Raw genomic sequence first — 12720 nt, 5'->3', positions numbered from 1 at the left:
ATAAGTTAATAAATATTGGTCCACAAATCATAATTTGATAAAACATGCACTTCATATAATATTTTACTAAATTAAAATTATTTTTTACTAATAACATTAGGTAGATTGGTGTACGAGGTAATTGATTTTATTGATTTAATTCACAAATTTATCTTGGTTTTTGCGACTATTGATTCACATAGTAAATTATTAGAAATTTTTATCTGGTGAGTAAAACTATAGAATTAAAACAGAGTACAATTTTTTATCTGGTATTCTATTTTTAAGTTAAAGAGAATAGGGTTGTAGACTTGTAGTATTACTCAACCATCCAAGATCAACTATATGCATGTCCGATCCTTTCCATCCTACATTTCTTTAAATGTTCATTGATGGAGTATGTTTTTACCTTTGTATCTTTCTTCATTATTTATAGAGATACTCCCTCCGTATTTATTTAAGAGATACATTTGGTCGGACACGGGTATTAAGAAGAAGAATCACTACAAGAAATTGTATCTTTAACGACAACCTAATTGCGACGGGTTAAAAATCCCGTCGCAAAAGCCTTTTGCGACGGGGCTAACAACCAAACAATGACGGGAATAACCGTCGCAAATGTCTTTTACGACGGGTTTACGACAGATTTACGACGGAATTTTCTATTAACGACGGCCCCCTTTTATGACGGGTTCGCGACAGGAAATCCCGTCGTTAATCAACGATTATTGGCCTTTCGCGACGGGATTTCCCGTCGTTAATAGTCCAATTTCTTGTAGTGAATTGAATGAAATAAAGTAATAAAACAAGTGGGGTTGGATAGATATTTTAATAAGTAAAATAAATGGGGACCATGTCATTTTAGGGGATGGGAGGTGGGGGTGGGAAGTAGATAGATTATTTAATTAGATGGTGGGGTTGATAAGTTACTAAAAATAGCAAATGTATCTCTTAAATAAATACGGCGGAAAAGACAAGTGTATCCTTTAAATAAATACGGAGGGAGTAACATTTTACTATATTTTCAAACCTTTTCCCTTTTTTTCAAAAAATATTATGGTGAGAAGTTAAACCACACCCATAATAGGTGAACGTCACACCTCTATTTAGCATTCTTTCTATTCATAGATATAGTTTTCCCTTTTCCCCTCTTTTTGACCATGAAAGTGCCTTTAGTATATACAAACTTGATTTCACATGACCATGAAAGTTGAACTCATGCTAGTCAAATAAATAAATCTAAATAATAATTGTATTAATATAAGGCCAAAAATCATGAGCCTTGGCTTTGAAAATTTATATACATGTGAGGAGTGGGGCATTGCAACTTCCCACACTTAAATAACTTAACCAAACAAGAGCACCAAAAATCAATTCTAGCCATGTTATTGGAAAGCCTAATATCTCTCATTTATTTTTTGCTAATTTCTTTTCCCTCAAACATTAATTGCCTCATATCATCCAATCATCATAAACACCATCCACCAACTTCTTTGTTCATCTTTGGGGACTCTATATTAGATGTTGGCAACAACAACTATATCAACACCTCAACTCTTGACCAAGCTAACTTTTGGCCTTATGGTGTCACTTTCTTCCACCATCCAACCGGACGTTTCTCCGATGGCCGTGTCATTTCCGACTTTATTGGTACGCGATTCTTCTCCTTTTAACAAATCCATGCATGTTATTAATTAGCTAGTTTGGTTGGTAAAGTCTGCATACAGAGAAGAAAGTGTACGGACCTTGACATTTAAACACCTTTGATTTCCTCAGCGGAGCGTGCGAATCTTCCTTCGATTCCACCGTATCTTCAACCGGGAAAATGGAGATTTTACGACGGAGTTAACTTTGCATCTGCCGGAGGTGGTGCTCTTGTAGGAACCTTCAAAGGATATGTATGTATCTTAGATTCGTAGGGTGCAAGAGTTTCTTAATCATCTTCATTATTTTAATCAAATTATATAAAAATTAATCTATGTTAAAATCAGTTGTAGATCAGCATATCTTCCGTTTAGTTAGTTGACTAGATTTCTTAATGATCATGCAATAATGTTTTTTTAATTGCTTATAATTTTTCTTTGTTTAATGTTAATTATTCTTGGCAGGTTATAGACCTCCATATGCAGGTAAAACACTACAAGACGGTGGAAAAATGGTTAAAAAACAAACTAGGAAATGTGAAAGCAAAGACGAAGTTGGAAAGGAGTGTGTATTTGTTTAGTATTGGCACAAATGATTACATGAGCCTTTTCTTGACAAATTCATCTACTCATCTTACTCACAACAAATCTCAATATGTTAGTATGGTCATCAACAACATCACTTCTGTGGTCAATGTAAGTTTTTCTACATCACTTCTATGGTCAATTAACCATAGGATCACATGTTCGAACTCTCGTCCCCTATTTGTAATTTGTACTGCAATCTGTGGCTAGCTTATCCACAAAAAAAAATTAAAAAATTATACGGTTAATGTTCATCAAAAACTAACTTTCAAGTCAATGTTATGTTACAGTAAAAATATGGCCTTGTTTTTTGGACAATTTTTCTTCAGAATTTCAGTTTATGTCCAATAAATCCAGTTTTGGTTCAGTTGGATTACATTATGTTAAATTCAAGCCAGTTCATATCGTTCATTTAGGCTAAAAGAACATGGTCATACATTTCCATATTAGTTTTATTCAAACTTATTATTAACATATGTTATCCGATTAATGAGAGTGAAGTCATATAACTAACACGTGGCGGGTGCTATTCACTTGTTCATAAAATAGCTTAATCATAACTCATAAGACTTGTAAATGTGCTATATATGATTGATTTTTACACAAATATAAGTACATTAGATATATGGATTATTATTTTTTGGTGTTAGTACCCGGTTCACCCTTAGGGTTAATCCGGATTCGGGGCGAATTCTGGGTGGTTATGTTCCAGTCCCCTCCCAATTGTTGTTGCGGGGGATCCAATACGAGTTCTCACTACCAAGTTCAGCCCCAATCACCACTGAACCAACAAGCAATTGGTAGATACATAGATTACATTAAAAACTTCGAAACACAAAATATATGTAAGGTCGAGAGTAGTAGTGTGGTGCCCATGCATGAAGGGAGTTCTCCTGATCTCCAACAGCAACAGCTGGGAGTAAGCAAGTAAATGGCCCAATCCAAAAGTCTGAATAGAGAGGCACCCGTCAAAAAAAGAAAAAAAGAAAAAAAGAAATAGAGAGGCATTCAAGTTTGCTGGCTTTGCGGCCCATCCTATTAACGCCTATGACAATGATATATGCACTAAAGTTTTACGGAATACTCCGTACTTTCTTAATTGTTTGGACCACAATTTTTTTTACTTTGACATACATTACCGCAAATTTTTGGCTATACCCGGGTACATTCAAAGCTGGCTGTACCCCATCCAAAACGATGTCGTTTTGTGTTATTTAAAATGAACATTAATATACTGGTACAAAAATGAACATTTACTATTTCGGAAATGAACATTTATTTATTTATTTGGAATGAACATTTACTATTTTGAAAATGAACATTTATTTATTTATTTGGAAATAAACTACAAAAATGAACATTTACTATTTCGGAAATGAACATTAATAATTTATTTGGAATGAACATTTACTATTTTGGAAATGAACATTTATTTATTTATTTGGAAATAAACAATATAGGCGCTTGTAAAAACATAAAAGACCAATGAAATGAACCATTTCATTATGAACATTAACCATATATTTATTGTGAACAAAATAAATAAACAAGAAAGAACAAATAATTCAACAAAAAAGAACAAACAATATAAAAAAGAGCATAAAATTCCAGAAAAAAGAACAACCAATACAACAATTATGAACAACTTTATGATGAATTTTAAAGCCAACATGAAAGAACAAACAATACAACAAGAAAGAACAAATACTGGTACAAAAATGAATATTTACTATTTCGGAAATGAACATTTATTTATTTATTTGGAATGAACATTTACTATTTTGGAAATGAACATTTATTTATTTATTTGGAAATAAACTACAAAAATGAACATTTACTATTTCGTAAATGAACATTTATTTATTTATTTGGAATGAACATTTACTATTAGGGAAATGAACATTTATTTATTTATATGGAAATAAACAATATAGGCGCTTGTAAAAACATAAAAGACCAATGAAATGAACCATTTCATTATGAACATTAACCATATATTTATTGTGAACAAACAAATAAACAAGAAAGAACAAATAATTCAACAAAAAAGAACAAACAATATAAAAAAGAACATAAAATTCCATAAAAAAGAACAAACAATACAACAACTATGAACAATTTTATGATGAATTTTAAAGCCAACATGAAAGAACAAACAATACAACAAGAAAGAACAAACAATAAAGCAGATAATTATTATGAACAAACCAATAAACAAGAAAGAACAAATAATTCAACAAAAAAGAACAAACAATATAAAAAAGAACATAAAATTCCAGAAAAAAGAACAAACAATACAACAATTATGAACAATTTTATGATGAATTTTAAAGCCAACATGAAAGAACAAACAGTACAACAAGAAAGAACAAACAATACAAAAAGAAAGAATAAAAGATTAATGAAGAGTTTAATTATGAACATTAACCATATGATTATTATAAACAAACAAATAAACAAGAAAGAACAAACAATATAAAAAAGAACATAAAATTCCAGAAGAAAGAACAAAAAATACAACAATTATGAAAATTTGATGATGAATTTTAAAAATAACATGAAAGAACAAACATTACAACAAGAAAGAACAAACAGTACAATAAGAATGAACAAACAGTACAATAAGAATGAACAAACAGTACAATAAAAAAGAACAAACAGTCGACAAGAATGAACAAACAATATGAGCGCGTCGTTTTTGGGGGGTACAGCCAGAGCTGGCTGTACCCGGGTACAGCAGTTAGCGATTACCCCATTTAGCCCTACCTCCGCCTATTTACTTGTTTTTTACTTACACAAAACACGCACACACGCGCACACACACGCTATTATATTGAGATCGACAAAGTATTAAATTGCTTAGAACAACGCGTATTGAAATTAAGATCTGTCTCTTTGGTATTTCATACTAGATTATGGGTCCTCGGGCCAGGCGGACAGCCATACGAGATGAATATATTCATGTTCTTTGTCAATTAGCTTATTATGAGAAACCAATCTATGCTAGTCATACTTAATTAACTATTTCCACAGGTAGTCTAGAGCCTATAATTGGAGTCTTTCGGGAGAAAAAGGATTACATACTTTTCCAAAAAGGAGCCCGGAAAAATAATTGTTCAACTGAATGTTTTTTTTTGGAGGTTATCAATGATTTGTCAACAATTAGCGTAACTAAGTAGAATTGAGATTTTTTTTAAATAATAATAAAAAAAAAGTAGAATTGAGGTTGGTGGCCAAATATACACCAAAGAGTAGTTAAAAAAATTAATAATTATTTTGTCAGAAGTGGGGTTCGAACCCACGCCCTCGTGAGAGGACCAGAACTTGAGTCTGGCGCCTTAGACCACTCGGCCATCCTGACTTGTTGTTATTATTTAAGTTAATTAACAAAATAAATAAAGATCATGAGATTACAAATATTTTATTACACAGCCGCTGTGCGCCTATATTCATCAAATAGAAATTAATTTTCAATCATGATATCAATTAAAACAAAATAAATTAGTTGTTGATAGAGAGTGAAATATCTTCGGATATACTTAGTACTTCGAGTATATTATAATCCCATTCATATTAGGTAGGGTGAACATAGGTCGGGTATCCAAACCAAAAGCATTATCGAATCGGGTAACTGATAATTAATAATGCTAAAATTGATATCCTTGAATCGAACCGTTAAGTTCGGGTACCAAATTTTTTGATCAGATATCGAGTACCAGTTGTGATATCCAATCGGAAAAAATAGACTTTATAACTACTCCAACACTATAATTATATTAATGTAATATCATTCAACACAATATACCAACATTAGCACATGATTTTGACTACATTGCTAATAAAATTACAATTTACACAAATTATACATTGATTATTAACATTTAGGATTTTCAGTTGTTTGTAAAAAAATATTTAAGTTGGGAAAAACTTAAAAAACCAGCTTATCGGATTATTATAATTATCAGGTGCCCATTATTTGTAAACAATATTCGTAACCATATTCAATACCCGAATTTCGAATCGGGTACCTGAACTGATAACCATATCAGTTCGGGTACCCAATTTTCGGATCGGGTTCGGATTTTCGATTGTTCGGATAATTTTGCTCAACCCTAACGTTAGGTTTCCTAATACAATCATACATGATGATGGATTGTAAATTACCCCTATGGCCCTATATTTCAATTTCTTGTGCATTGGAACAAATTGAGCCATCTTTGAGAAACGATTCACACAGGCCCGACTAATGGGAGGTCTAGCCGGAGCCACATCACAGGGCCACACAACTTTGGGGCCCAATATTGATGGTTAACCCCCAATACATTATAAGATTATATAGTTTCAGCTTTTTTATTAAACAACAAAAGAACTTTGTCTTAGTTATTAGGGAGGCAAAATCAAGGAATTTGAGACTTGAGTTCGTGACCCAACAACCTCCCTTTTTTTCTTTTCACTTTATTCTAGCTTTCCTTACTAAACAATCACCCTTTTTTCAAACATTTTCATTTTTTTCTCAAACTAACCCTTGCAAAAAGTAAATATATTATTATTTTATTCTTGAATTTTTATAAACAAAAAAAAAATCTTTATAATAGTTATGTATTTACATTATATAGTTGTCCGTAAAAGTTGATAGGGGTCCAATATTTATCTTTAGCACAGGGCCACCAAATAGCCGGAGACGGCATTGGATTCACAATAGTACAAGTGTACAACCACCATAGCATCTTTGCTCCTTAGTTCTAGGCAAACCAACAATAAAACCCAATACTAACACTATCCCAGCCATGAAGAATTAGGAACTGATAAGAGTGTGTAGAACTGTAGATACATTTTAGTGAAAAATACTCTTTGCCTTTTGACTTTTGAGAAGCTGCACACCTAGAAATCACATTAGAAACATGATATCTTTCATCAGTTTTGGTCAATAAAAATTCTCATCAAAATCCTAACATATAATTGCAACGCTTTTTACCTCTACAAACGATTGTTGAGCTGATATAGTCCACTTGAATTCACCCTTTATTAACTCATGCAGTACGTTTATGTAGAAAATGCTCTAGTCTAATATAATATAATCGTTGGTTATTTATATGCAGGAAATATACAAGACAGGTGGGAGAAAATTCGGGTTTCTAAACCTGCCACCAGTTGGTTGTTTTCCTGCACTTAGAATGTTAAATCCACAAGGAAATGACGAGTGCCAGACGGAAGTTTCAAGTTACATTAAGCTGCATAACAAAGCAATTTCTATAGCCTTAAAAGACCTAGCTAAGGATTTACCAGGCTTCAAATTTGCACTTTTCGATTATTATACTAGTACCTTGCAAAGAGTTAACCACCCTTCCAAATTTGGTATTCCTAACTCTTCTCTTTACTTGTTTTTTTTCCAACACATAGTAATTAAACGTTGTACGTAATTAAGGCTTTATTCTCTTCACGTGGTCTGGTTTGATAGTTCTAGTTTCTAGACTTGACTGAATGTTTAATTTTAGAATTTTTATATTTTTTTTCGTCTGGTCTAATATGGTCTGATCTGATATGGTATGTCATGACCTAATCTGTTCTAAAAAGCAATAAGTGTAAATTGAAGAGAATATAGCCTAAGTAAAGAGTTTGTTCTTATAACCAAACGTATAGTGCCAGGTTTTTTTTTTTTTTTTTTTTTTGTTACGGAGTATTGTTGTTGAATTACGTGTTAAATCCGTGGTGGTTGTTGAATGTAGGGTACAAGGAGGGGAAGACGGCATGTTGTGGGACAGGGAGATTCCGGGGGGTGTCGAGCTGCGGAGGAAGACGGCCGGTAAAAGAGTATGAGTTGTGCAAGAATATAAATGACCATATATTTTGGGATTCATTGCATTACACGGAGAAGGCTTCTAAGCAAATTACAGATGAAATGTGGAGCAACATTAATTATATTCATGGTTCATACACCATCAAGGATCTATTCCATTTACCATCATAATTATTAATTCTTGTAAGTTAAAACTCCTTCCTAATTGATTTCCTAATTGATTATTGGGAGGGTACATATAATTTGTAATGAGGATGCTTCACCATGGAAGTAATTCCGCGTGATCAATGTATTATAGGTTTATTATTTATATTTATACTACTCGTAGTTTGTGATTTTTTTGGCGTTTAAATGGTTTCTCCACTTTGCGTTTGTATTAAAGAAGCCCACAAAAGCCATTTAATAATAATCAAGTTGATCCATTTAAAGGGAATGGGTCCATAAAGACGTTAACCTACCAAAACTATATTTCCATCATCTCGCTACCGAACACTCCTATACGTTTTGCACAAATTCTTATTTACAATTGGTGTACAATAAATATTGTACACCGGAGTAAAAGTTGATTTAAAATGTTTAAAAGTTATCTATTTGTTAGTGATAATTTTTTTCATTTAAATAAAAATTATTTCTTCAAAATCACTATGTATAAAATTAATCAATTAATCTTTTCAAATGTTTATCTATCAACATTTTTTTTTATAATATAAAAGTTACAAAAAAAATAGGATGAAGTTATAAAAAACTACATAAAAGTTATCTTGGTGTACAATAAATTTATTGTGCACATAAGACCTTTTGTACATTTTGAGCTTATCAAACATCTCTTTCGCCTCAAACCACTCGCTCTTTTTACCCTAACATTATCCCAACCAAATATTTTAATGTATTATATTTATAGGTTTGGGGATTCAAACATGTAACCTCATACAAAATAGCGTTAACCAGTCACCCGTACATCATTAGCATAATTATTTAAAATAATTGTATTTTTACTAGATTTTTCCCATTCAAAGTACAAACTTGATATTTAAGAATAATCGTACTATTTGAAACGAGGTTGACCTAGACCATCCACGCCAATACGCTTAGTTGTCATTGATTAACTTATAATTATGTAACAACCTTCATGTCAAGAAGGGAAAAAAACGATGGGATAAGATCAAATTGAGAATCTTTTTATAGTTTTTTCAAATATTCAATCAATCACTGAAAACTCATACGAAGTATGACAATAGACAAGTACACTTGACAACGAACATTGTGCAAAATCAGCTTAATTTTTATATTCTTTTTATTGTTTTGTTAATTTTAGAAGCAATTAAGCATGGACTTTGAGCATTTCTACTACCAATCTACAATAATTTCTTGTAATTAAATAAAAACAATATACAAAATATTTGACTACGTTATATCCTTGGCATAAAAATTGTTCGCGTGTTCATATACATGTTAATTTAAATTCTCATTACAAAACAAAATGTTTGAGTATATTATATCCTTTGCAAAAAAATTGTACTCGTGTTTGTATACGTATAAATTTAAGTTCTTTATACATTTCTTTTACAATGTCTAAGAACGATCTTTAACCATTGACTTATTAAACTATAAATTGATAAACACCTCGAAACAAACATTGTAGGAAGACAAATTTAATTAGCAAACAATGGAAAAGAAAGTAATACAAGTCCCACACCTCTCATCGATCTTAATCTTAGTTTCCTTGCTAATTGTCTCAACATCAGCCAAAAACCCTTTGTTCATATTTGGGGATATGATTCTATATTAGATGCTGGAAACAACAATTATATCAACACTTCAACATTTGTTCAAGCCAATATATGGCATCACTTTCTTCCATTTTCCTACTGGGCGTTTCTCTGATGGCCGTGTTATTGGTGATTTTATTGGTATGCCTAACATCTTTAACTTTTAATTCAATCTATATATAAACTACTCCGTATAAGTTTGATGTACATGACTCTTATCTATGTTTCTTTTGAGTAACTCTTGATTGCATGAGACGGTTGCATGCTAAGATACGACCGGTGTTTTTGTTGTTGTTGTTGTTGTTGGTGGTGTACGGGTTCATGCTAGAATTATGTAATTTCTCATTATGCAAGTCTTTAGTAATATTTTAATTAGTTGTAGGGTGTGCACAAATCGTCCCGAAACAGAAAAATCGGTCGGGTATCCGGATCAAGAAATATTATTTTTCTATTTTCAGTTTAAAAGGTTTTGGACCTGGTCGGTTTTTTCTTTAAAAAAGATAATATAAACTATTAAAAGTTTAATTTTACAATATTGTGAGATATTTTATTTAGTTTCCGAAAAAAGGCCGACCTGTCTACAGCAAGTCCCAACCGGTTTGGTCCAGGTTTTGACCGATTTTTCCGGTCCTGCGCCCTGGTCTTCAATTATTCTGGTCTTCGATCTGGATCGATCCGGTCCGGATTATATTTCGCAGTATATATTCCGTATAATTTTACTAGCTTGTTGGACACCCCGTATTTATTAAATTATACGGAGTATTATTATTAGTAAAACTACATAATTTTTTCAATTATAATAATGATCAGCACAACATGCAAATCTTCCGTTCATCCCACCATTTCTCCAACCGGGCAAACATCAATTTTACAATGGAGTCAACTTTGCATCTGCCGCAGCTGGTGCTCTCACGCAAACTAACCAAGGCCTGGTGTGTCTCTTCTTTGTTTCAATACCAACTACTCCGTATACCTTTTTTTATCGATTAAAAAATAATAAAAAGGCAAATTTGTCAAAAAAGAAGGACCTTATATAATTTTTTTTTGAAATCACACCTTAATTTGTTTTTCTTGTAATTAGTCTAACTTTCAATTCAACTTATAACCGGAGTTGGTTTACACTTTACAGGTTATTGATCTCCATATGCAGCTTAAAAATTACAAGAAGGTAGAGCTGTTATTTAGAGACAAGTTTGGAGACATAGAAGCCAGAAAGAGGTTAACAAGTGCAGTCTACTTGTTTGGTATTGGGGCAAATGATTACCTTTCCCTCTTGTTAACCAATTCCACATTTTTGACTACTTACTCCAAATCCAATTATGTTGACATGGTCATTAGTAACATCACTTCTGTTATCACTGTAAGTTTCTTATTTTTCTCTTTCGATTTATTCATTCGCAGTATACTCATTGTAGAAATCTTACATTTTCCTTTGATTTTGGCAGGACATCTACAATACAGGAGGCAGAAAATTTGCATTCCTCAACGTGCCAAAGATCGGTTGTGTCCCTCTGTCTAGAATCTCAAATCCAGATGGCGACTGCAACACAGAACCTTCAAGTTACGCCGAACTACATAACAGAGCTCTTTTCCATGTCCTCAAAGAACTAAACCAGAAGTTATCAGGGTTTAAATATTCACTGTATGACTTCTATACTTATGGACAACAAAGAATCGACTATCCTATGAAATTTGGTACACTCTACACTCATACAAACATTCATTGAACTTATTTTTACTCATTAAAGCTGAAGAACGCGTTTTGGCAGATTATTAACTAATGTTTTGCAATGATAAACAGGGTTCAAGGAGGGGGAAACGGCATGTTGTGGGACAGGAAGGTTTAGAGGGATATGGAGCTGTGGTGGAAAAAGGCTAGTTACAGAGTTTGAGTTGTGTGATAATGTAAATGATTATGTTTTCTGGGATTCATCTCATTTCACAGAGAAAGTTTACAAGCAATTAGCAGATGAAATGTGGAATTTACATTCAGATGGATCTTACACCATCAAGGACCTCTTTCACTTGCCTTAAAATCAGGCTGAATGTTAAATAAACACATCAGGAATGTCACCTAGCTAAGTATGCCTTGATTTCGATGTGATGTTTATATTAACATACTGGAAACACATCATACTACTCTTTTACTCGTGTAAAGTTATACTCGTATTTTTTTCATTATACACGAATATCTACTCCGTAATTGTGTAATCATGAAACGGAAGAATCAATCTCTGAACAATTAAAAAGTTCAAAAGCTTTTGTGTAATACCATCTAACGGTTATACCACTTTTTTTATACTAACTAAACTAGTGTAAAACATAACTATATTTAATAAAATCATAACTAATTGAATAACAAAATAGTTAAGGCAATTTAGGAGTCGAATAGTTATTATTTTCGAACAAACTTATTAGTAACTAAAACTCATAAAATCTTAACTAATTGATCTCATTGCTTAACTAATCAGTTTCATTGTTTAACTAATTGGTTCAGTGCTTAACTAATTGGTTCGGTTACATAACTAATTGGTTTCGTTGTTTAACTAATTGAATTTCAAGCTTAACTAATTGGTTTCAGCGGTTAACTAATTAGTTAAAGTGCATGCATAAAAGTGGTCTAACCGTTAGACCGTCTTTCCTAAAAGTTTGTATAAAAAGTTATCCCCTTGAGTGACTTTCACTAAAAACCCATCAAACAACACAGACAGAAGCTTGTGCAGTTGTACTCTTACCTAACTGAAGTGGGTCAAAAAACACAAAATTTTCATAGTATTAGATTCTCTCATACAACCACCACTAACTTATGGAATTCTATGCCCTTTAGATTAGACATTACTATCTACAGTACATGTTTCTTCATTGTTGCAACACTATCAAAGTCCCTAGTACTACACTCCACCAACATAATTCTAAGCTACGAAAATCAGATAGAACAGAGAAAGGG

At 32.3% G+C, this 12720-nt stretch overlaps 1 protein-coding gene, 1 non-coding gene and 1 pseudogene across 2 annotated transcripts; 2 read left to right on the top strand and 1 right to left on the bottom strand.

Moving 5' to 3' along the window:
* The first annotated feature begins 1292 nt into the window (after nucleotides 1–1292).
* On the top strand, nucleotides 1293–8339 carry LOC110787213 (GDSL esterase/lipase 5). The gene is made up of 5 exons (XM_021991799.2): nucleotides 1293–1629; nucleotides 1756–1877; nucleotides 2088–2318; nucleotides 7307–7562; nucleotides 7934–8339. Exons 1-5 carry the CDS (start codon nucleotides 1362–1364, stop codon nucleotides 8173–8175), a joined length of 1119 nt encoding a protein of 372 aa, XP_021847491.1. The 5' UTR covers nucleotides 1293–1361; the 3' UTR covers nucleotides 8176–8339.
* TRNAL-CAA (transfer RNA leucine (anticodon CAA)) lies at nucleotides 5485–5568 on the bottom strand. The gene has a single exon. It is a non-coding gene; the product is annotated as a tRNA-Leu (tRNA).
* A 1218-nt stretch (nucleotides 8340–9557) lies between the features above and the next one.
* On the top strand, nucleotides 9558–11858 carry LOC110787214 (GDSL esterase/lipase 5-like; annotated as a pseudogene).
* The last annotated feature ends 862 nt before the right edge of the window (nucleotides 11859–12720 follow it).

Source organism: Spinacia oleracea, chromosome 1 (genome assembly GCF_020520425.1).
Source record: "Spinacia oleracea cultivar Varoflay chromosome 1, BTI_SOV_V1, whole genome shotgun sequence".
Classification (NCBI taxonomy): domain Eukaryota; kingdom Viridiplantae; phylum Streptophyta; class Magnoliopsida; order Caryophyllales; family Amaranthaceae; genus Spinacia; species Spinacia oleracea.
The sequence above is the reverse complement of the archived record's forward strand: the minus strand, read 5'-3'. Positions and strand labels throughout refer to the sequence as shown.

Bases quoted from the DNA above. Each gene is read 5' to 3' on its own strand.
- LOC110787213 (XM_021991799.2), top strand. From the start codon at position 1,362: ATGTTATTGGAAAGCCTAATATCTCTCATTTATTTTTTGCTAATTTCT. The intron at 2,319-7,306 runs GTAAGTTTTTCT...ATTTATATGCAG, and splicing joins ACATCACTTCTGTGGTCAAT to GAAATATACAAGACAGGTGG. The intron at 7,563-7,933 runs GTATTCCTAACT...TGTTGAATGTAG, and splicing joins TAACCACCCTTCCAAATTTG to GGTACAAGGAGGGGAAGACG.